The sequence below is a fragment of the Lagopus muta genome, chromosome 6 (assembly GCF_023343835.1).
Source record: "Lagopus muta isolate bLagMut1 chromosome 6, bLagMut1 primary, whole genome shotgun sequence".
In the NCBI taxonomy this organism is placed as follows: domain Eukaryota; kingdom Metazoa; phylum Chordata; class Aves; order Galliformes; family Phasianidae; genus Lagopus; species Lagopus muta.
Window position 1 is genome coordinate 46,355,904 of NC_064438.1, and position 25,876 is coordinate 46,381,779.

At 35.1% G+C, this 25,876-nt stretch overlaps 1 protein-coding gene across 4 annotated transcripts in view; it reads left to right on the forward strand.

The window, feature by feature from the left end:
- The window catches only part of PAPOLA (poly(A) polymerase alpha), a 40,387-nt gene that overhangs the window by 668 nt on the left and 13,843 nt on the right, over positions 1-25,876 (forward strand). For all 4 annotated transcript variants that reach the window (XM_048947834.1, XM_048947832.1, XM_048947833.1 and 1 more), the window contains exons 2-13: positions 8,527-8,697; positions 9,297-9,363; positions 10,385-10,466; positions 10,917-11,026; positions 12,568-12,621; positions 15,355-15,466; positions 16,523-16,612; positions 16,709-16,847; positions 18,243-18,315; positions 19,766-19,886; positions 20,815-20,899; positions 25,592-25,645. In XM_048947834.1, the coding sequence (XP_048803791.1) occupies positions 8,527-8,697; positions 9,297-9,363; positions 10,385-10,466; positions 10,917-11,026; positions 12,568-12,621; positions 15,355-15,466; positions 16,523-16,612; positions 16,709-16,847; positions 18,243-18,315; positions 19,766-19,886; positions 20,815-20,899; positions 25,592-25,645 (1,158 nt within the window). The remainder of the gene's footprint in view (positions 1-8,526; positions 8,698-9,296; positions 9,364-10,384; positions 10,467-10,916; positions 11,027-12,567; positions 12,622-15,354; positions 15,467-16,522; positions 16,613-16,708; positions 16,848-18,242; positions 18,316-19,765; positions 19,887-20,814; positions 20,900-25,591; positions 25,646-25,876) is intronic.

The window sequence follows — 25,876 nt, forward strand, 5'->3', positions numbered from 1 at the left end:
CCGAGCGAACGATTTTCCCTCATCGTGCGGGCGGAGGAGACCGGGGCGGCGGTTCTCACGCGGTCCCAGCCCGGCCCCTGTCCTTGCGGAACTCCCCCGGCCCGCGGTGACTCCAGCACGGCGCTGCGGTTTACAGCGCCCCCTGCCGCCCCTCCCGCCGCCACGCGGGGCCGGGGCTCTCCTGCACGCAGCCTCGTGCCTGGGGCCCGCCGCGCCGGCACCCCGCCGGGGGCCTGCAGGGCCGGAGGGAGACGCGGCTCTGGTCTTGTTTCCTCTCCGCTTCCGTTTATTCCGCCCCTTCCTCTTTTTTTTTTTTCCCCCCCCCCCCTTTTTTTTTTTCTTTTGCCGCCGTTTTGACGGCGCATGATTGAGATGAAAAAACTCTTTTGTTCCATAGTGCGAATGTTAATAGATTATTTATCCTGAACAAGTCAGTGATGGGTGTGACTTGTAGGTATAAGGTATGTGTACACCTGAGAGATGGTGGGATGTTGAGTTAAAAATAATTTGGAGTTACAAATAATTCGGAATTACTGCAATCACTGTTGTTGTTTGTGTGTACAGTTCACATACAGAATAGCCCAGTTTGCTTATTGAATCTAAAATACTGCTGTATTCATCACGGTGCAGATAATTTGAAACAAAAATATGTGGCAGGATTGCCACGGTGGGTGAAGATAATAGGGAAAATGGTCATCCCAAGGAATTTCTGAGCTATGTATAATGAGAATGCAGTGTATTCGTAGATAAGTTTTGCACATGTTCATTATGTTCCGGAATGAAAAGTTGCCAGAAAGTTTGAAGTGTGCCATATTGGATTTTTTTTAATTCATTGATTGTTTTTTTTCCTTTGTTTCTTAAGGAAAACAGGGAAGTGAGATACTTTGTTTGCTTTCGTTTGTAGTTTATTTTGCTGTGACTTTGTTTCATAACAACATTCAAAGTTTTGTGCTACTTCTAATGAATGAACTGTAACACTAATGATCTTCTACTTCAAAAGGTGTAGAATTCCTTGCTTAGTTTCCTTGAAGTTGAAATTTGATACCTAAACTACACATTCTTAAGTAACATTGTATAGTTTGAGTTGCAGATCACTTCCTGATCTTTCAAGACCCCCCTGTAAACTTTGCCTTTGAGGATGCTGTCTACTATTGACAAGCCAAGTCAAAGCTGATCTCTCACATAACCAGCAACTTTCAAAAGTCTTTATGTCAAAAGCGTTAGTTTGAAGTTCTCAGCAAGTGTGCAGCATACAAGGTGCTTCAGTTGTAGGAGAGCAGACTCAGGTTATATTGAGGCCAATAGCTGGTATTTTTTGAAAAAGTCTTTTCATGGTTGATAAAAGCATTAAATTTATCCTGGGGACTTGTGTTTACCGTGATTCTCATTAATTCCTTGTGTAAAAGAAGAGATTTCCTTTATGTAACTAATTTTGTAGGGGGTTTTTGTAGTTTGTTTTTCTAGGCCTTGATGGAAACAAAAGTAAAAAGCAAATATTTCTCGTGTTATAAAGGTACGTTTCAGCTAACTATTAGATAAACAGTAGTCGTTGGTGAGCGTTGTCTAGAACATAGGATGGCAGGGAGAAATGAAGCTCACTGAGTTCCATATATTTCAATAAGGATGAGGTTTTACGGAGAAAAGTTTTGGAATCAATGAAGTGGTGCTGTGTTTCTGTAAATTGATGATGCAGCCTCTTCGTGTAACCTGGGCCTTTCGGTCTCTCCAAACAGAAATCTGTCTCTCGTTAAACTAATGATATTATTGCATCTAAAACTTCTCTGCTGAACTTACTCATCTGCTAAAGTCTTCGTAAAAATCTTTGTGAAAAAAAACTTTTTTATCTTTAACCATAAATGGAAAAAGCACACAGAATCAGCATTCTGAACACTTAAGTGTAGAACTGCTGTGAAAGTTGTTGGTTCTGTTAAGTGGTCTTTGACTTTTGGGGCATGGGTAGTGGTTTGTTTTTTTTTAAGAGCAGAAAGTCAAGTTTATAAAAAAGTATTACTTTGTGAGTGGGACAAGGTAACTGTTGTGTTTCTGAACAGAGCTCAGGTTTTTATAGACTGAATTTTGGAAGGAATTAAATGCTTACTTATTCCAGAAAGCACCAGACATACTCCAGAAGAAATCTGCCTTAAAGCTTTGATAGTCAAGGGGAAACTCATCTAAAAAATTCAGCTGAAGGTGAAGTTGTTGGATGTTGTGCAGTAGGAACCATAAGGCAAATGGGTGCTTTTGCAGTAGTTTTCAGTCTTCTACTGTGACTCCAGGAAAAAAAAAAAAAAAAAATGTTTGATACCTGTGAAGATAGAGATACAACACAGTACTTGGGAGTGCAGTTATTTTGGGCTGGGTGAATTTCACCTTGGAGGCAAGTTAATCTCTTAATATTGAACCATTTCATCTGATTCCTGTCTTTGTTGCTTCCTGATATTCAGCCTTACAGAATTTCTCAAACTACTACCTTGAGTGTTTTGTCTCAAGAATAGCAATAAATCTCGGATGGCTTTTTTTTTCTCTTTTTTCCCTTCAGTTGCTGCCTGCGCAGTGCAGAAACAATTTCAGCAGTTTAAACCAGAAGAACATCAGAAACTGTTGTTAGTAAGAATGTCATGGATGGGTGTGTGTCTGGACGTGCTGTTTTTGCTATTCTGTACAACGACTGTCCCAGACAGATGAGCCAGAGGGGATGATTGCCATAGCTGAATCTCTTCTTCCATGCTTCTGTTGTTTGTCATTGCATCTGCTTTAGGTGCCTTGAACCTACCATACTGGCAATTTACACACTTTATTTTTTGCTGAATTTGAAAACCTTTTGCTCAGAAAGGGCAGCTGGATTGTCTTAAGGTGAAATGCGTGTTTCTCAGTGATGGGTTTGTGCAGACTTCATTGAGACTTTTCGTATATTCCTGAGATGATGTGTGTAGTGGTTAATACATTAGCATTAAACAGAAACTTTAATCTGAAATTGACGGGTCAATCCCTAATGGTGAAGTCTTCAAAATAAACAAAACTTGTTGAGATATTCTCTGAAATCTAACATGCTGGAACTTGAGCTTTGTGAATTTAGCCCCAGTTGATTGATCAGATGTTGTGATGACCAGCGTTGCTTCAGGAATCTAACTTAAGTGGCTTATCAATATTTAAGACAGACTGAATTTTACTGATGTAGTCAGTGGGGGCAAATAGAGAGGATAGTTACTGAGAGTGTTTAAGATGGATGTTCGTATCTGGAGGCAAGACTGAGCCAGAATTCCTGACTGAAGTTAAACATTTAAAGTTAACTTTCTGTGGGTTGCTGGTACTACTTTAGGACAGTCCATGTTTTTTCTTGTTTCATCAGTGTTGGCTGTATGTGTCTGGACATGATAATTAGATGATAACTTCTTTTTTTCTGCACTGTTGTAAAATGGTTTCAGCTGTGGCTGTATTACCTGGGTTTATTCTTCTTAATTCGGTATTTATTGATAACTGTAAGATACGACCTGTTTTGGTTTCTGAAGGAGAAAAAAAGTATCTTAGCTACGTTTCTGTAAACTTAATATAGACTGGAACTTTGTGTGTGTGAGGGGGTTGGTAGGGGGAAAACTGCATTACAGGTGTTCTTTTCTGAGAGTTTGAGATTAATGTTTGAATATGAGTTATTGCATGCTACCATCGTAGCTGTGGTTGAGTTTGCTGATGGTGTAAACTGCTTGAAGAGCCTATGCTCCTTAAATGTTCAGGACAAAATAAAGCGAGAGCCACAGTGTCTTTAAATTTAAGTCTACATTTATTTTTCTGCAACTTTTTGTATTGTGTTATGGGCAAAAATTTTATTTTCATAGTAGTGCAGGAACCACATCTGTGCGTGTTTGTGGTTGATGGGAAATAAACAACATCAACCTCAAAGAATATCGTAGTCTTCATGATCTTAAAAGTTTAGTCTCATTAAAATGAATAAGTAAATAAGCATGGTTTGAGTTGTCTGCTGGACTCTGATAGGGCCTAGCAAATCTACCCCTTATGTTCAGATTGAATGGTTGGGTTGGGACTTTCTGTTTTAGTTTAATATTCCTTGGTTTTTGTTAATGCTTAACTTTAATGAGAAGCGGACTTGACTAGCCTTCTCACTCCCAATCCTAGGGACTTAACTTCCCTAATCCTCTCAGCTAGAACGTTAGTGTTGATACTTGCCTGGCCTTTCCTTCTGTGTAAATTTGCTGCAGGTCTAGGATTGTTAATTGTTTTCTGGCTAAAATGAAAGGTGAATACAACATTAAAAATAAGCACGAGGTTAAATTCTATTTTTCAGTTATAATTTATTTTCCATTTATAAAGCTGTGAGCAAATGCTTTATTTAAAATTTGTTTTCTCATCAGAGGTAGAGGAAGAAACTCATACTTCCAATTGTTGTATTACCATTTTGAAGATTTGCTGTCACTTATGTAGATGAACGCGAGTTACGTAGAACTTGATTGATTTTTTTGCATCCCAAAATGAATTTTACACAAATTTTCCATGCTGAATACCATTTCTTCTGTACTTTGCTGATACCTTCTGATATGCTGTTGTACTGAGGGCAGTCTTCTGAGTAATGCTTGATTTGGCACCATAAGTCCAGTTTGATATATGAACTATCATGATTACGAATTCACTAACAGTGTGCTGCCTGATTTGTGTGGCACTGGTCAGCGAGCTCACTCACATCTCCCTTGTTAGTCTAGTGGTGTTCAATCAATCAAAACTCACACGGCTCCATCTCTGGAAGAACTTTGGCCATGCCCATGCAGAAGTCACGTGACTGGCTTAGTGAATGGTGCAGTTTATTTGCAACAGATTACAGATTCTTTTAGATTGCTGGTGATAATTCACTATCTGCAGAGTATGTGAGGTTAACCAAGAATAATGCAAAGCGCACGCAAAGAACTAAGAGTAATACAGCCTGCTCCCAAGTGTGCTAGGTTATAAAACAAGCTCTGCAGAGATTACTGAGTTTCTCTATCAGCGTAGTGGGTTGTGTGAGCCTTTTCCAGTAGGTGTCAGTATAGAGGAGGAAGACAGGCTCAGCCTGTTGACAGATCCCATGGACCAGTGATGTCCTGTCTTGTCTGCAGTGGTACTCTCTCCCATATTTTCTCTTGTAATCCATTTCATTCTATTTCTTACTCTACCAATGGAGCTTGAGTCACACTAGTCATTACATTTATTCTGATTGGCATAAAATTCTCATGCATTGCTTTTAAAGGTATGGGATAAAAAAATTCAGAGTGCACGGTCAGTGGTCGTGCCTTTGAGATGGTAGCTTTTGGGATGGAGGTGTGTTTCGGCATTATAATGGGCAAAAGTTCACCAAAAGATGGCATTTTGTCAAAAGGATGACAGACTTTTGGCCGGGGTGGCAGGTAAGCAGTTTGGCCCCACCACCATGTCCCCATCCAGGTGTTGTTCTTAGAGTCAGTACATCAGATTCTCCTGTGTTGTGGACACTTAAGGTTGCCTAGGGACCTACTGTGGATCACAGAACTTGGCCACAGAGTCTCCATTTCTCTCCAACTTCCACTTTAATGGCACACCTGTTACACTCTGCTCTTATACCTCTGCTATATCTTATGCAGTTATTACATGTATGTGAAGGAGCTTATGGAATGGCCTTAACTTCACTACATGTCAGTAGAGAACTCGGTCAGCATTACTGATTTGACTTCAGGAGTCTCCTTTATTATTTCTGTGTCAGAGTCTTTTTTAATACAGAAACCATTTCTGCCAATGTGGGTTTAGTCAGACTTTTCTGTGAAGTGTAGTACTTGTTGAATTGCATGTAGTTATGGATGAGTGAAGCTTAGCAAGTTTATGGGAGAAAAATATGCAAGTAAAACTAAATCGTTGTTTTAACTTACTGGTTTAAAAACCTGTAAAAACAAACTGTAACATTTCAAAAGAATGTTAATTAGAAAAAAAAAAAAGTTGGCAAAGGAAAAGAGAAGTTGTAGTTCAAATTTACCTACCTGCTTTGTGGTATAACTAAAAATGTGCATAACATGCAAGGGATGTTTATGTATTGAGAGCTTGTATTTTGTGACCAAGTGGTCAGGCACTGGAACAGCCTCCCCAGGGCAGTGGCCATGGCACTGAGCTTGCTGGAGTTCATGAAGAGTCTGGACAGTGCTCTCAGACCGATGGTCTAATTTTTGGGTGGTCCTGTGTGGAGCCAGGAGTTGGACTTGATTATCCTTATGAGTAGTTTCCAAGTTGGGTTACTGTATGATTCTTTCAAATGGCTGAAAGTACTGTTAATGTTGACATCTCTAAGAAGATTCTCTTTAAAACAAGATTGTTTAGTAACTTACTTTGTCCTTAACTTGAATTTCTGCTTTATATAATTCGTCTGAACATCAGTGGTTTCGTTCACAAAAAGTCCTAAGGTCTGTATGAATGTTTCAGATGCTACCAAATTATTTGCTTGGCAATTAAAACCTTAGTTAGAGGCAGACGTGTTAAATAACGTTTTCAGAGATGACTACTTAAGGTTGATTTTTATGTACTATTTTTGATATTTTTTTTTCTTCCTGCTTTGCTTCCTTTTTTCCTTTTTCCAATAGGCAGTTGTACCAGGACAATTATGCGAGGACTTGCTAAGCGGAAAGTTTAGCTTGCAAAAGAGCAAATTATAGGGCTCAAAATCACTTGAATTAAATCAGTTTAACTTGTGGAAAGTTATACTAGTTTTTGTTGGTTTTGGTCAGTTTAAGTTTATATGCTTTTATCAATATTCAGTCTTCATAAAAATGAGGAATTAAGTCCTGAGCAGATGATGGCCAGATGATGGAAGTGAAAATAAAGTTGTGCAGTAGCTTTTCTTAGCAGTGCAGTAGTTAGGTGAAAATTCTACTTTATTTTGTTTTATTTTATTTTACTTTTCGTAATGCAGTGATGCGTGTAAACATGGAGGAGGGACAATACAGTGATACACTGGGGAGTGTTACATTTGCCAAGAATGAGACTTTCGTAGACATGGTCAGTCTGAATATCTTACAGAGACAAATTGCTTTTTAGATTTTGTGAAAGCTAAAGGAGATCAGATTGATAATAAAGCCTTTTCCCTTGTAGAATAAATAGCTGAATTCATGAAAAAGAAGTATTAATGTCTAATCTGAGCCCAAACTAGTAATATATTATGTACATCTGGTGTTAAATGCAAACATTGCATTATAGTATTGAAGGAGTAAGGTTGTGTAGCAAGAGGGTAACACTGAATATTAAACACCTTTATACAAATATTGCTTTAATGTTCAGATAATGGTTTAGATGTTGGAAAAGCTTTTTGAAGTAGCTGTTTATTTAATGTCTACTTTTCTTGAGATGCATTGTGATGAGGGATTATAATACTGGTCTTGTAAGAGCTCATTAACAAGTTTGTTTCATATTTTAATGGAAACATTCTTTTTGGTATACTTTGTGATTTGTCACTTTCAGATATAAAAATAGTAATATACATAACTTAGAGGAAACTAGTCAATATGTCCATATAAAACTAATTTTTAATGCTGCAAGTAATATATAGAGCTACTTTAACAGATTTACATAGGGTAGTTTTTACATCTCTGAAGTATATAAGCAGCAAGGGTCCTAAGTTCTTAACAGTTAAAATTTGGCTATTGCACTTGTTAGGAATATATCATTTCTGTGATATGGAGCAAGTTTAAGAGTTTTTAACTGTTTTTTGTTAGTTCAAATAAGCTTTAACTATATGAGTATAGTGTGCAGCAGTCATGGATTCTAAACGCTTGTATGTTTCATAGGAGCATATTTACTTTTGAAATACTCAGAATTGCTGCTCTGAAAATAAGGCCCTGCTTGAACATGAATGTCACAAATACGTACTGATCATCAGTAACTGCCTGGCTGTTCACGTACTCCAGATGCTAATCTAAGAAGGCAGTTACTGATTTCATAATATTATGATACCTTCACCTCTGTGTTTCTCATTAAACTCTCTTGCTTGCTTGCTTGTCCTTTCAAAACCTTGAAATCTGGAGAATTGACTTGAGTACTGTCCTTGTGCTTGTAGTTTGACTGATAACTATTCATTTAGTTTGAAAAGATGATCCTGAAAGGTTCCTTTCAACCTAAAACATACATATAGCCTTGATTCACAGAATAACAGTACTTTCGCCAACAAAAATTGAGTTGTCATTGGTCCTCTAAACCATCCTGTATTTCTAGCCAGAAGAAAAGTCATTTTAAAGGTAATTATGTGATGCTGTTGAGCTCAGAATGTGCTAAAGCTTTCTTACTTAGGTGTTTTGCGTAAAGTCAGTTGATACAGAAGATGGTGCCTCATAGAAATTTGCAACAGTGCAAGAGAAAAGTAATTGTACCACTATCCGTAATAACTCAGAATTAATACAGGTTGGTCTGGGATGTGACTATCAGCAGGCTTTATTTTTTTTTCTTTGGCATGTGTTGTGTTTGCTACTCAGATAAGAATGAAATATATATGTTGTTTCTGTCAGTAACTTATCCAATTGTCTTTATTAGTCCTGTTACAACCCAGGGATCACAAACACAGCAACTGCAGAAGCATTATGGCATTACCTCACCTATCAGTTTAGCTGCCCCCAAGGAGATTGACTGCATGCTTACCCAGAAATTGATTGAAACCCTTAAACCCTATGGTGTATTTGAAGAGGAAGAAGAACTGCAACGCAGGTGAGTAAACATGATTGCACCAGTTTTCTCTTATCTCAACATTCACATGGTTAACTGCTGAACCCCAAGCACGTTTGCATTCTTTTAGATGCTTTTTTAAAAGCTTGCTGAAATACTGAATTTATTTTCTATCTTCAAGAGCAGTGTGTTAGAATTAAAATAGCCTGTAAATATAGGAGATTGGCTTGCATTTTTTTCCTGTAACTGTTGTTCTGGTTGCTCGTCTTTTTTTTTTTTTTTTTTTTTTTTTCCTTGTTAATAAGCTTGTTAGAATTTTTTTTTCTCACTTTTCTTTAAGATTCACATGGTTTAATCTGTTTTTGTTTTTTGAAAGTGTGTAGAATCCATTTATCTAAAATGTGTGTAAACCTTGCATGCTTGCGTTGCTTCAAAACTTAAATTACTGAAATATCCTTAAGGAAGAAAAAGTGGTGTGACTATAAGAGTGCCTTTGTTTCATTGTATTTTAGAGATGAGATCTATAATTAGATCTACAATGTTACTCTAGTCGATTCATTGTATAATGATAATCAAGGTCTTAAGAAAGTGTTACTGTGCTCTTATGTACGTGGTCTGTGATTCTGCTGTTCTGTCAATAGGATTTTAATTTTGGGAAAACTGAACAACCTGGTAAAGGAATGGATACGGGAAATCAGTGAAAGCAAGGTATGGATATATTTTACTTGAAATAATTCAGTCTAAGACTGCTGTATCGAGATATTTTCAATAAGTATTACCAATTATAAAATGATGCATCATAGGAGAAGAGAACTCTAGTTGTTTGTTTTTTTTAGCTGTTTTTGTTTTGAGCATGTTTAGAGTTGTATTCATTCTCTGTGCTTCTTTTATGAAATGGGCATTTAGACAAGTACAAGGTTATTTAAAAAAAAAAAGAAGAAGAAAGGACATTATGAAAGAACAAAGCACATAATGTACAAGTTGTTCCTTGGAAACAAAATAGAAACTGGATCTTGACTGGTGTAAAATCTGAAACTACTTGAAGTTCATCCAACATACTTTATTTTATAGTTTGTTTTCAATTTCTTTGTCTTTTGCTGTGTGACTACCAGTGAATTGTAACATAGTGCATCCTATTCTGAAATGATAACTGTCTTTGGCCACTGTGAAGCTGTGGCTTTAAAAGTTCTTTAAACATACAAACCTGGGAACTTTAGTATCTTTATGATAGTAAGTGGAACTAAACAATTTTAGTGCAAAATAACTTTTCTCACAAACACAAACTTACCTTAAAGAATGTAATCTTGATGTCTCTGAATGAAAGTAATTTAATAAACATTGGTACTGTAAATGATATTTTTCTGTTGCTTTAAATTTAAATGTCATAATTTTGAAGTCAGCTTAAAGTGCTTAAAAGTGCTCAAGTATTAAGAAAGGTGAGTTAAGCATCTGTAATATTTTGAAGCTCCTGAGGTATAGAACTGCAGAAATGATTACCAAGACTGAAGCAGTAAAGTTTAGCATAGTTGTGATGTTACAAATAAGTTTCACAAATGCAAAATGTACTTCTCTTTTAATCCGAAACAATGTCTGTATAAGGAGTGAACTGCTATTCAAAAAGATGTTAATCTGTAATAACATGAATTTTATGGATATTTTTCCTTTTGTAATACATGTGCCATTATAGTTTGCTAAAGTAAAAATAACCAATTCTATTTGCTCTGTTTAGAATCTTCCACAGTCTGTAATAGAAAATGTTGGAGGAAAAATTTTTACATTTGGATCCTATAGATTAGGGGTCCATACAAAAGGTAAAATTTGCATTTGTTATAAAAACTGTTCTATGTCTGAGATAGTGACATATCTAAATGTCGTGCTGAAGTGTTAGATTTTTGTCAGCCACTAGTTTTCATTGTAAGTTAAAACATGGATCTATCCATGCTCTTGTGGGTTGGAAAAAACAGGGATGGGGGGGCACATTGGAAGTTGCTTAAAAAAAAAAACAAACAAGAAGGTTGCATACTTGGCTTCTCATGGCTTGTTTGTTTTTAAAATGATTGCAAATATGGCAAAATAAAAGGATATATGTGTTGTGTGTTTCATGGCATGAACTTTTAAAAAGTCATTCCCAGTCAGCTCTGGGAGCAGCTATAGAAAGAAAAACTAAATTTTGCTTTATTCTAGAAGAAAAATCTTACTACTGTTGGCATTTCATGTGTGTGAAGTGTGAGTAACCTACTTGCATCAATGAACACTTCCAGGTGCTGATATTGATGCCCTGTGTGTTGCACCAAGACATGTTGAAAGAAGTGATTTTTTCACATCATTTTATGAAAAACTGAAACAGCAAGAAGAAGTAAAAGATTTGAGGGTATGTGATCTACTTAATAGAGCTGACTGAAGTGATAATGTTGGGAAGTGCAAGATGGTTCCTTGAATAAGTAATTGCAAATTTGGTGTCAAGGCTTGCGTGGATTTTTAGTTAAACTGTTGCAAAATGTATCAACATATGTGAAATATTTAGAGATTCTTGCAGTGTTTTTTTGTTTGTTTCATTTACTGGATACAATCGTTTCAAAGTCTGGATGACAGAAGAAACTCCTGGCCCTGTGTTGTAAAATTTTGGCTTGATTTCTGTGGCAGAGGCAAATGTAAAAGTATTCTGTCCTGATCTCTTTCAGGCTAATTTGTTTTTGATGAAAGTTTTAAAAACAGTAGCACAACGGTATACTTTTTAATGTTGTGCATATGTAAACCATTACAGTGATTGATATTTACTAGGTATTTTATGTTGTCTGTCAACTGTGATTCTGAAAATCGAGGTTGCATTTTTAGATGCTTGTGCAAGATGGCCATTGTGTAAAGATGAAGATTTCCCTCTGAGGAAACAAAAAGGCAGTAGCAAAAAAAAAGAATGTTGTTCTCTATTATACGTGAATGACAAGCCTTCCTAGGTCAGCCTGGGAGTTTTAATTTTTCATAGAGTGAGGTTGGAGTAGAATTTCTCAGCTTCAGTTCTTCCTCCTTAGATGAAGATAATTGCTGGCAAATGTTAAAATTCTTTGGTTTAATCCGACTCTGTCCTAAAATAAACTTGTCTGTCTCTGCAGTGTTCTTTTGCTCCGTGCATCCCATAGTTAGTAATTCCATCAGTGTAGTGCAAACATCTGGTGGTAATGCTACGTGCGCTGAAACTACTGTTCTAATGCTTTGTTGTCTGAACTCTTTTTAATAATCTGGCTTTCAAAATTTACTATAAATTTCTTTAGTTGTGATTCAGACTTTTACAAAAACAGTTCTCTGCATATTTGCATCTAGTGTGAAGTTCAGTTCAGGAAGATGGTATTCCTAGCAGAATAGATACAGATAGATGCAGAGTAGATACGATATTTCTTGTTTTTGCTGAAGATGCAATTTGTTTGAGTATCTCATTAATGACCCCATTTAGAAAAGATACTTGATGTTTTGTTTTTTTTTTTTAAATGGGAATGAAATTGCTTTTTGTCATTTCTCACGTAATATTGGTTGCAGAAACAATAGAAAATAAGGTATTTGTTAAAATAAAAATCTCCATAGGTTGTCTTAGAATATTTAGAGGAAAAGGGGAAAAAAAGAAGCTTGATTGTGAGCTACAGTGTAGTGAGGGGAAAAAAAAACGTTGGACCTAGAGGTAACATCATCTGAGCTGGCTAGCGTGAATTTGGGTTGTAAGTTAAATCAAGGTATCTGTAGTGCATAGTAGATCAATGTTTAATTCCTCCTTGGTGGAAAAACATGTAGCTAACAAATAAAACTGGAAGCAGAGGAAAGCATCTGTATATGTGGTATTTCCTTATGATTGTTCAGATCTACTGGCTACTGCTTGTTTTTCTCTATACTGCAAGTAAAATACAACTTTTTTTTTTTCCCTAGGCTGTTGAAGAAGCTTTTGTCCCAGTTATTAAACTATGTTTTGATGGAATAGAGGTAAAGATTTTACTTTTTATTTTGGTAGAACGTGGTTAAAGCAAAGATTTCAGCATTTCCTTAAATATTATTGGTGAATACAAATTCTGTTAAAGTGACCGTACTAAATTCATATTCACGTAGTTGACAACAGTCCTTGGTTGTGAAACCTCAAAGTGCACTTTTAAGACTAGCCCTTCTTAGCCTGCTTAAGAAGTTGTGTGAAGATCTCCCCATTCCTTTTTTTATTCTTCTTTTTGCTCTTACCCACTTGTACTGATTAGTTACTGATCTATGGGGTACCAGTATTACAGTTATTAAAGAATTAACGTTGACAATAATTTAGATCATAAATTTTTTCAGTAGGTTTTTTTACTTTTAGTTATTAACTGCTCAAAGCTCAAATTCAGATGTGCTTTAATAGCTTATACTAAAGGAGAATCTTAGGAATGTGTTGCTGAAGGGAGTTAGCTAGCCCCTTCACCCCTATGTCTTCGTGGTTTTGTTAAGGTGACCGGAATTCTGTCCATTTTGTCTGTAGCCTCACAGATTGGTTCTTGTGGAGCAATAAACTTGCTTAACCTGATTTTTACTATTTTGGGAAGTGCTGAAGAAAACTATTCTGTTTTCTTAGAGGATACTATAAATCTTTTTCAGACCATCTTACAGACAGCCTGTCACTTTCTTGATGACAAGACATGATAGAAATATACACATTCATATACACAGTTTCTCAGAGGTCTACTTGAATAAAACTCGAACTGGTGGGTGTAAGAAGGGTTTACAGTGAGGAAAAAATGCCCCAGCTAATTATCTGACATGTTACACAGTTTGAAGAGTAACTGTAATTAGGTGTAGCATTGTAGAGCTCATTCTCTCCCAGTGTCATTTGGATCTCTTCCTTGCAATTATAACCGTCCTTAGGGTACTGGCAGTTTTTGAATCTCAAGAAGATGATGAATCATCTCACAATTCCAGCTTTATTTTTTGTATTTTCACTGACATTTATGTAAATTGATGCTTAGCTGGAGAGATGTGCTTATTCCAAATTAGAGAGATGTGCAGAGTATGTGATACTATATGGTAAGCTAGAATATGATTTTTCATTTATTTCAGACAGTTTATTACAGTTGGACACCAGGAACATTCTTCTGGATAACATTTTCTATTTACTTAGTTCAAATATTCTTACTAAATATTGAAACTTGTCACAGATATTGTTGGTTATTTGTATTCTTTTTTTCAGTCATGTTCTAACAAATGTTTGCTCTCTCTCTGTAATATTGAAAAGTGAAAATGGGAGAACTAAAAGGACTATTTACTATAAGTGTAATAGTATTTAGCTCTGCTTCACTCATCTGTAACTGATGGGATATGGTGGCTTAGATTTATTAGTGGAGACTTAACCCACATTTCTGACAGTACATTAAATAGATCTCTTGTCTTGAACAAACTCATGATAAGAGGTTGTCTTACGTGCAGGTGTTGTTTCTGATGGTTTTGTTTGTGTCAAGTACATTGGGATTTGAAGATTTTTCTTTAGTTTTTCTTTAATAATAAAGGCAGAAGGTGCCAGGAGTTAGTTTCTCTTCTGTGAAGAAAACATTTAGATCTGAGGGAAAGGCGTCAGTGATCAGTTATGTAGTGGGCCTCAGTTATGTGGTGATCTTGTCAGTTAGATTTTAAAATTTTCTGTTAGTTTGTTTTATACTGGTAGCATATATTGCTTAAAATAAGAATAAATATTCTTGATTTTTGCTTTTTCCTGTAGATAAACGATTTGGTTTTTTTCTTGCCAAAAAATGATACAGAGTAGGCAGTTCGTTTCCTGATTTGGAATGTCTTTATTATTGAAGAACTTTTGAGCTGCTAGGCCTTCTAATGGTCATAGTAGTTTATTTTGAAGTATAGAGTGATAGTTGCTCAGAAATCAATGCCTTCTATTTTATTATCTTGGCTCATTGGCATCAGATGCAGATGTTGGTGGTCTGGCAGTAGAGGTGGAACTCTGGAGAATATTCAGTTACATTTTGTTGCCATGTGACAGATGGCAGTAGAGGAACAGTTCTGATTTGTAGTGCTTTAGAAGCGAAGGTGTGAGACTGAAGTCTTCCATGTGGGGAAAAAATGTGAAGCCGCATTCTGGATGACCATGCAGATTTTTTCGAGTGTGGCATGCAGGCTCTTGTTCATCACTGATGAAAATACGTAGTTGTGTAGTGACTGTGTTGAAAAGTGTTTTTTAACTGAGAGTCTTTTCTGTCAAAAAATAATATTGTGCTCTTTGTATCTGTTGTAGTTTCTGTGGAAATAAATAGGAGGCATTGCTTTTGGAGCAACTGACATAGTATTTCCAACTGAAATAGAAGCTTCTCCTTTTTCTGTAATTTGGTGACAGTGTCAACTATTTCAGTTCATTCTGGCTTACCTTTTCATAATTCACAAAATTCTGCTGTGCCAGTATTCTGGACCTAGAAGTTCTATTTGTCCCACGAGGATTTTTGTACTAACAGTGGGCATAATTTTTATGCACTGGTCTTAATATATTATTTTACCCTCTTGGAAAATGAGTCTTAAAATAGACAAAACATCTAAAAATGGTTCATTTAATGATTGTGAGGGGTGTTACTGTGTGTTGTTTAAATAGATTAGTTGTACTAGGAAGAGTGCTGTACTTAGTCAACTTCATGAAAATGGATTACAGAAGAGAAGAAGAGCTATCTAATGTTTTTCTATTTTTTTCTTTGTTCAAAGATTGATATTTTGTTTGCAAGATTAGCGCTGCAAACTATTCCTGAGGACTTAGACCTCCGAGATGATAGCCTACTTAAAAATTTAGACATTAGATGCATACGAAGTCTTAATGGTATGTATACGCAAATTTTATACAGACTTTGTCAAATCTTTTAATAAGTATCTTAGATTGTTTGATGTATTAGATGAGTTGCAGACTTAGGTAAAAATGCAGGAACTCCATATCAGAGTTGTTTTTTGTCAGCCAGATTTTTATGAAGCTTTGCCTCTCAATTGAATAAGTGATGCCCTGTAGAAACTAATAAGACTGGAAGACTTTTAATGTATAGCACTACCTATTTCTATATAAATAAAGATGTCTGCATTTTTTAAAAATTTTGTGTGTTTTAGTATGCATAAACGTATACAGAATCACTTCAAGGATATCAGTTGGGGATCTCACAATTCTCCCAGATCAAGTTAGGATCTCTAGTAGTTTACCAGCTTGAAAAACTCTTACGTTTCTGTAATATTACATCTTAAAAAATACCTATTTATGGAGAGGAGACTCCAGCCAGTATGCAACTTGGCACACGAGAGAGAGGAGCACATGTATTACTGGTTTCTGTACAGTCTGAACATTTGATAATATCAAGTGAAAATTGTACATTTTTGGCAATGGGGTGCTAGGATTATCCCAATTCCCATTGTTTTGTGAAATCCTTGTGTGGTTTCTAGAATTCTTGTTTGTCTTTTCACATTTTCCTTCTATTCCTTAGGAGAATATACAAAACTTTTTTTCTTTTTTTTTGTTTTTGCTACCAGCTCTCTGCAGCTTATATTATTATTATTATTCCTTTAATTCCTTTTAAATTCCTTTTAAATACATCAAGTAATATAAATGCATATGTAGTAATGATACAATGAATATGTTGAATCGCTGTTCTCTTTAGCTTGTTCTTGTCATAAATTCCTGCAAGCTTTGACTTTAGGCTTCCAGGCTTTCTGTGCTGCTGTAAAAACAAGATGAAAATTATCGACTGACAAAATAATCAAGTTTTCAGATGCAAAAGTCCCAAATAAGCTTCTAATGTGCTGATATAAAGTTTGACAAATTTTAAGGTGGGAGAGAAGAAGAGAGCAAAAAAACTTGAGGCAGCAAATGTAATGGGTTTTTTTGTATTGGCAGGTTGCCGGGTAACCGATGAAATTCTGCATCTAGTACCAAACATTGACAACTTCAGGTTAACACTGAGAGCTATCAAACTGTGGGCAAAACGTAAGCAGTTTTATTCCAGAACTTGTGAAGTTTTCATTAACTCTTAAGGTTGCTGATAACTCTCTCTTTTTTGTCTCTTTCCTTCTCAATTTACAGGCCACAACATCTATTCCAATATACTAGGTTTCCTTGGCGGTGTTTCCTGGGCTATGCTAGTAGCAAGAACTTGCCAGCTTTATCCAAATGCAATAGCATCAACTCTTGTACATAAATTTTTCTTGGTGTTTTCTAAATGGTATGTTTTTTTAAAATTTAGTCTACACTAAAATAAAATTGTTTTGTAGACACTAAATTTTAGTCCTGTTTTTATGGTATCTTTTTCAGCTGCTACCAGATTAAGTTAATAGTGATGAGCATTGTTCTTGCTGCCAGAAGGTAGTTAGCTTGGGTTTTTCAATAAAAGTCATCCAACAAGTTTTTTTCTTAAAGTAACTGAAACAAAAATATTTAGTTCTTTATTAATTTTCTTAAGTATTTGTTATAAATCAACATTACCCTTCATCCTTGTATGGCTAAATAAGAACAGGCATCAGAAATCTGAAGTCTTTTGACATTCAGATACTGAGATGATGGTGAAAAAAGGTATATCAGTAAGCTGGTGTAGGCATATAACTTAAATGCAGTTCAAGAGAACCAGTGGCAAGTTTTTTTGTTGATTTTTATTTTTTAAATTTTGTGAATGTGGAGATGTAGGTGTTTGGTTTTGTGTTACTGAGATAGTTACCTTAGAAAGCTGGTTTGTATAACTTAGGGGAACAGTGGGAAAGTTCAAAGTAAATTTAAAATGAACTGGATAGAAGTATACTTAGCAGGTTACGAACACTGCTTCTCCTGAAGGAACATCTCTGGAGACTGTATTGTTCACGAGACATGGACATACCTTTAGAATCATTGCAGCAAAATGTACCTTTATTTCAAGCATAGCGGCTTTTCCTTAGTTCTGCAGTTTTGCTGTTCTGAATTCATAGGTTTTATAGCCTCTGAGGATAGAGCATATTGAGTCTGATACAGAAAAATTGGTTCTAGGCTCTATTTGTGCCTTACACTGCTGTACGTTTTGTATGTGCATTCCATAGGAGCATTAATTTGTGAATACCAATTACCTGCTCTCTGCTCTTTATAAGGAAGATTAGCAGTGCTTGTGATGGTAGAGACATCTAGAGCATAAGTGGCATTTTTGTGTTTTAGTGTTTCTTTCAGTACGGTTTCTTTTTGCAATTTGATTGGAAAATTCTTTCGTGTTTAAGTATGTATTCTTTTTAATGATGCTACAGAGCAATTATCGTGCTAGCTGCTTTTGTATTTTGTCTGTGGAAGGGCTAGCATGAAGATGGATTCAGTATTAGTTTTCATTGAGGAGAATTTATTGTTTACTTCAGTTACCTAAACTACTTGTTTTAAAGTTCCAAAACAATAGAAATTAATTGTTCTGATGTTCTGGAGAAGCCAATTAAAGCTATGATGTAGTTCAACACTAGAAGTTATGTGAAGAACTATATTTAGTCCAGCTCTGTCTTGAGAAAATGATGCTTGAGAAGAGTTAAGAAGAGTCACATTCAGAAGTATTGTTTGTTGAACATACGTGGTTGTATCCAATAGTCTTATTCAGTGCTACAATCTTTTTGAACAGGGAATGGCCAAATCCAGTGCTATTGAAACAGCCAGAAGAATGCAATCTTAATTTGCCTGTATGGGACCCAAGGGTTAGTGTATTATTTTTTCCCCTATAAGTCACACTGTACAATAAATTCAGTTGCTTAAGAATAGTAGGTGAACTTCATTGTAGATTTAATAAAATTAATATCTGGGTATGTCTTCTCCATAGTTATCTGTGATTCTCCTGAATATGCAGCAAAGCTTAATTTTGTAAACATACTGCTTGAAGGACACTTGCTGAACAATGTATTTTTTACTACAACTTTTGTAACAGGTGTTCTTAAGTATTCAGTATAAGTAGATATGCCTTGCAACAGTGCATTTTTGAAAAATTACTTAAAACTTTTCTGTCAGCCTTAAGGTCTGTTAATTTTTGCAATTTTAGTGAATTCACTTTAATGCAACGATCACAGTTGGGTGGGCTCAGTTATACGTAACTGCATATGTAAACGTCTCTTCATCTTGAACCGAAGAAGATCATATCTTGATGTCTTAAGTTTTTGGTTATGCTGTTTACAATCTTCGTAGCACCCATATTGAAGGCTTTAGACATGAATATCCTTCAGGTAGTCAAAGAAACAGTTTGCCACTGACACATAGTCATATTCAAAGATTTCAATAGAGGATAGTGTGGATGTATTTAGTGGTGTTTTACCAGTTTTAAATTAATGTTCAATTCATCATTTTGGGGCAATAGAGTAAGCACCAGAGGTTGAGTTTTGAAACTGTTAGTATTTTAAATCTGTTTTTTTGACTGACAGATGTCCACATTTAAGCAGTGTGAGACAAAGAATATTTACTGTTATCAACTGTTATTACTGGGACAGTGGGTTTGAGATCAGTATGTGATACCACAGAATTGCCTGTGCAGCTAGACATAGTGGGACGAGTTATGACAGGGCTTTATCTTTACTACCTACAAGATTGCTACCCTAATGCCATTTTAAATGTATTCTGTGTGTGTGCGTGTGTGTGTGCGTGTGTTGTCCCTCCTTTTTTGTTTCCCTGTGTACTGTTCAATAAAAGATATATTAATGCAAGCGTTGCTTCTCTCAGGATACCTAGAGCCTCAGTTGTTAGGCTGGCTCTTTATTTTCCATAATCCAAGAAATAAAGTACAAATATTTTTCACAATGTCTGAAAACAGTCATTCCTATGAAGATGCTCATGTGGTGATGAAGTATCCTTGTTTTGATGTAAAAACAAGCTAGTTTCTATTAAATGGAATGAAATGGTTCTTTTCAGTTGGTATTTCTGGATTTCTGCATCTTATGTGCTGACAGGTTATAATCCTCCCACAACACTGTTTCAGAGTAGTGTCCTTTGTCAAAGCACTATCCTTGTATTCTAAACTTTTTCTGAACTATTTGTAAATTTACTTGGCCAAGAGACTGAGATCTCTTAGAACTTGACTCAATATTAGCAAAGGGAGAAATCCAAATTTGTTAACTTATCTGTATGCTTGAAGATAAACTGATTGGCTGTTGTTATGTATAGGTAAACCCCAGTGATAGGTACCATCTTATGCCTATAATTACACCAGCATACCCACAGCAGAACTCTACCTACAATGTGTCCGTTTCCACACGGATGGTCATGGTTGAGGAATTTAAACAAGGTAAGTATTTATCTTATGCTCTCTATATAAATGTATTCAAAAAGATTTAAAATAGTTCAATTTTGGGTATACTTTTGGGGTGGAGGGATATTAAGTAACTTTGTAATGTGAGAATCTATTTTGAGAGATGAAGCTAGTCTGTTACACCTGGGTGGCTTGATGTTCTAAAGTCAGCACAGAATTCTGTGGTTCAATCAAGAATTCTTCTTAACTTTTAGAAACCGAGGGTGATTAATTAGTGCCTAGTGCGCTGAAAATCACATCTTTGATTTTTAGGTTTATGTTTATGGCTTGTGTCCTGCCACATAGATTAGTAACTGCCATCAGGTGGGATTGCTGACCTTAATATAAGGCAATGTATGTAAGGCTTTTTCTGAATTCACTAGTTTATTCTATTCCATATCTACTTCACTAATTATAGTAGCTAAAAGATAATGTAATCAAAGCAAGAAGTAGATACAGAGGGGCAACCACTGGTAGTTCTCACTGGGTCTAGCTCATTTTCTTATTGTTTCTTTGCCCCGTCATCATAAAAAAAAACAAAACAAAACAAAAAAAGACCCTTGCACAGGTGATTGAAAAAAGGCTTGTATAGATGATTGAAGCAGTGAAAGGCATGTCTCTTTGGAGTGAACATGGAGTGAACTCTGAACATGAAAATTTAAGTTTTGCTGTGTACACTACAAAGAAAACAAAGATGTAATCATCAGTCAGAATTAATTTGAGCATGTTTTTTGAATAATTATCTGTGTAAATAATTACTTAAGATCTGAATAGAATGTAAAGCTCATTGGTAGATTCCTTTTGAATTTGAAGGGGGAAAATTGCCTACAATAACATCTGTTAAGTTAATAAGCTGTTTTTCTGTGGATATAAGATTGTATTTAAAAAAAAAAAAAAAAAGCTTAAATGTTTTTCTGTAATTTAGGTCTTGCTATCACAGATGAAATTTTGCTGAGTAAGGCAGAGTGGTCCAAACTTTTTGAAGCTCCAAACTTCTTTCAAAAGTACAAGTATGTATTTTATGGCATGGCAGAATATTTAAGTTTTATCAGTTAAAATACTTAATGATGCTCTGTAGTGCAGGATCTTAAATATATTTGACATCCAATAACTGTTTTGTTAGGATATTTCTATATAGGAGAAAATGCACTCTTACCCTTTCTCTTATAAAATGAGCCAGATGATCGGATACCCTTTGTGTCTTTAGGGTGTAATTCAGAAGCCTGTTAGTTTGTGACCCAGTGTTTAGAATTTCACTATTTAACTATAGATTTGGTATGTTGCCAATAAAATTGAAGATAAATCCACTGGTTTGACTGGTGTAAAAGTTATCTATTGGTTTCAGTAAGCATTCTAAAAATGGGTCTTGCCTCTCAGGAGAATCAAGATGATAAAATAATTATGGAGGTCAATGTTCAAGGTGAATACATACTTGATACTGTGTATTTTCTTTTGTCATTGCAGACGACAGTTTACTCTGATAATAAAGCATTTTTGCATTTGTGTTGACTAACTACCAGATGTACTAGCTACTACTGGACTTTTTTCATTAAAGCTTAAGGCTTTTGGCTCTTTATTAATACATTTTCACATCTAGCTTTGCTAATTTTGTAATGTTTCTACAATAAGAGGAAAATTGAAGTTCACACAACGTTTTTAGGGTTTCTAGTAATATACTTGTGGGGCAGAAGCTTGTTAAATGTATATTGATGAAAGTTGTATTTTTATAATAAATATGAATTATTAAATATGGACTACATCTTCTTTGCCCTCAATTGAAATTGGAGACCCATTTTTCTTGAATCGAAATCAAATATATTTTACAGCTGTTTCTGTGCTGGGTGGTTGGTTGGTTATGTACTAATCCAAACAAGATTGAAATATACAGTTCCCCCATTAAAAGAGACTGATGACCTTCATAATGTGTCTGTGTTTTGTTTCTATATCTTTTGCATGATAAAAGCTTTAAAACATTGGATGGCTTTTATGTTATAACTTAGAGGTAAAATTTGAAAATGCTCAAAGGGGCACTGCGCAGTTGTTATTTTTTGAAGTTAAAAATGGGCGGCAGATAAATTAGTTCGTGCTCCTTCTAATATCTTTATTGTAATATTTTTCCTATTTTTGAAAGAAACATTAAATGTTACTTGAAATAATCCCAATTTCATCAGTTTTTTTTTCTTGTGTGTATCAGCTGTAGAATTTTATCAGTGCCACAAAAATTGCTTTTGCCAGCACTGAAGATTCAGATTTTGTGTGCAAAATCTTTGCTTTTTTTCTCTTTTTAACTGTGTATGGTATTATAGAGCATTTTTTAATTTAAATTACCCAAGATGCCCTCTGTTACATCATAGTAAGTTTATTTAAAACTTCGGTTAGTAAATGTTAGAAAATAAATAATTATATGCAGTCATAAGAGTGTAATAAATATGCTTTCATTGGTCAAATCTCCATCTGAAAGCTAGGTATATATTTTTCTGCCCCTGTTCATCCTCTTTTCCTATTTAAATTGTGTGTGTTATTCACTTGTTCCTGCTGAAGCTCAAAGCTATGTTTAGTGTTCTTCTGGATAAGGGTAAATCTGATTCTTGCTGTAAGACAAGCTTTTAAATGCTTTTAAAAGCATTTCTTCCCTTGAAGGATAGCTTTAGTAGTCTCTGTCACTCTCCAGTAGAAATTAATTGCTAAGCATTAGTTTTGGTCATAATCACTTTTGCTCTATTAGCTTTGTTTAAAACTTCAAGGATGTGTAACTAAAGAAATCTGGAGGCTACTGCATACCTGCATGGCCAAGAGTAGATTAGAGATTGCGAAAATATGGAAATCTGTGTTAATTGTTTTGATTATTATTATTATTATTATTTTTACATCAAGAATTACTTGGTGTGAGGGAGTTGTGCTTTCTCCACTTTGTGTGGTTTCTAAATTCTGAGATGGTGGGAAAACAGTAATGAATTACATTGCTGGCTATAAGAATTTGCAGGGAAATGACAGGGATGAGTTCAGGCGGACATAACATCACTGTGAACTGTTTCACGAGAATGAAATAATTAGAACTTAAAACCAAGAGGTCAGTGTGGTGATGAGAGAAATACACTTGAAGAGCTCTTATGCTTTTCCTTTATTACCAGGGTATATCCTGCTAAATAGATAAATATGAGCATAATTTGAAAAGGTTTGTAGCCTTGATAGGACTTCAAAGCAGTGGGTATATTGTAAGTGTAAATCCTGGGAAGTTTAGTACAGATAAAGATGAACAAACAAGTTCATGTGCTCTTGGGTTTTTCAGGAAGCCTTTTGTCTCCTAAAAATACTTCACTTTTATGTGTGTATACAAGTCAGTTTCATAATGTCTGTGTTCAGTTGCTCTTAGGAAAACTAAATGCTGATAGGGAGACAGTGGGAAAGGATAAGTACAAATTTATTTTCAGAAGAAGTACTTCCAACTAATATTATGTTTATCTTAGGTGAACGCCATCAGGAGGTAGTAACTTCTTTTTTTTTTTTTGTCTCTTATTGTAAAGTAATGGATACTCCTGAGTTTGACTTTTTTTTTTTGTTATGAAATGACAAATGAAGAACTGATAACTGTTAGTGACTTTCTAAAATACAGCAGTGAGACCTTGAACCCTAAAGTAAAGTATATTTTCAGTAGTAAAAGCTGTTCTAAAGCTAAGTCTTAGTGAAAATGTCTGTAGGGGTTTTACAGTCATTAATTCAATTTCAGCACAAATAATGCATGTATTTTCTGGAGTAGAGAGGGGAATTTTCATATTTTCTTATTTTTCAATTAAATGTTATACCTAGCACTATCCTGGCAAAAATATCTAATCATCAATCTTACTCTCATAAAGAAAGCTTTTTTTGTGTGTTTTCAGCTTAGTTGAGGTTCACAAGTGTGAAATCCATGTTTTGTTTTTGGTTTTTTTTTTTCCCTGAACTTTTTAAATAAGTCTGGTTTTGTACTTATTACCTGGAAAAATGAGTTTCCTCAAACTCTTGCAGTTTTCTCTCTGATTCTCTGATAGAAAGCATCAAAAAGATTAACTTGTCTTTTCCATTAAATAAAATCCATTAATGTAGTGATAGGTAATAATGTAGGAATCTTTTGTATGATAGTACTATTCTGGTGCTCCTTAGAAGAAATCCATATTAGAAATGAATGACTTATATGGAATTCGAGAAATGGACCCTTATTCTCCTCTGTGGTGTTTGAATATTTTTCTTAATGCTTGTTTTTTTAGGGTTCCTTCATCATGACTCAACATCCAGTTCAGGTGGCAGCGTGTGTACTTAGATTTAACGTTTTGGAAAAATCTGTTAAGCTTCTCCCTCACTTTCTTTTTTGCCCAAAGCAATAATTGAGATTTTAGGAATAAAAGTGATAAGAATCATGATATTCTAAGAAGGAGATGAAAGGAGGAAGTCTTCAGTAAAACAGTATGGAAAACTCCTTAATGCTTTCTGTATGAGGAGGTTAATACCACCAAAATGTAAAAACAAGTTGATAAAACATGCTACTTGAAAGAGGAGGCAGGTTTTTTTGAGTCTCATTTTGAATCCATGTAGTTCAGTGACATTTGCTGACTGAATTTAAAAGGACTGTAGCATTCACCAGAGATTCTTTTCCTCTCCCTGTTATATCCCACCTATATGGATAAATACAAAAAATGTATAGTTCCAGTTCGGTCTATTGATTTTGATCTACTATTACAGTTTGAAGGTCTGTTGTATCGAAGTGCTCTTTGCACCATAGTTTTTCCAACAGCATTGACTTTGCTTTCCTTTCTGTGATGTATGAGTGTATATACCCTCATGGTAGTAGTGATGTTTAAATCCTGCTTGGAGAATACCTAAGTAGACCGTATCAGTATAGTGAGTAAAGGCAGTTTAATTTAGCTAGGAGAGTCTGCTTCAACATCGTATGCTTCAGAAAAGCCTGACTGTAGACGTGTAAGGTTGTCAGCCACCCCACAATTATAAACTCAGGTTAAAAGAAAGGTTTTTTTGTATTGTTGCTATTGAAGTTCATAATAATCATCTTCCTTTTTACTGTCCTAGGTTGCTTTGATTAAAGTACCATTTTTATTTTGTATCTTTGAAACTTGCTTACAGCGAGTGAATACTGGTTATCCTAGAATATAATTGGGAGCTTAAGAATTTGTCACCAGAGGAAACATTTTTGCTTGTAAAATTCCAGATAAGCATCTTTAGGTGGTTCTAAAACGCAGATATGAAACTTTTGTAAACCATAATTCAGCATTACTTCTGACTTAGAATGAATGTATGGTAACATCTCATTTAAAAACTCAGATTTAATGTTAAAGGACAGTTAGTGTGTGTAGAGATGATTGAACAGTTGTTTTTGCTTGCAAGGACTCGCTAGTGGCTAAATCCCCACTTACTATGTTTGGAAGCTTCTGTGCTGTTTTTCAATTGGTGCTATGTTCCTAGCTTTTTATTAAGGTTATTGGCATTCAGGTGTTGTTGCAAGTATTCTAAAACTTGAAATGCTTTGAGAAATCTCTTAGTCACATGCTTGGGGAACACAGCCCCTCTGTCCATTTAATAAAACCCCCTGTAATAAAACTAAGCTAATAATCTGTAGTTTGCAATGTAGACCTTACTAATGTTAATATTAAACTTTGAATGTCTAGTTTTAGAAGCATAAATAGAATAGCATATTGTCTTTATCTCCAAAGGCATTATATTGTGCTTCTAGCAAGTGCACCGACAGAAAAACAACGACTAGAATGGTAAGTACAAAGCTTACTATTATTATAAAAAAAAAAAAAAAAAAGGCAGATTAAAACCTGTCAACCTTGAATTCAAGGAGATTGAACAGTGTATTTTTAATGAAGCAACGTGAAACTTTCAAAATGTAATTTTTTTTGTTCCAAAATTTAACAAAGGTGATGATATATTTCTGAAAAACAATAAAATTGAAGGATTAGGACAGGAAGACTATTGGCTTAACTATGTTTCTT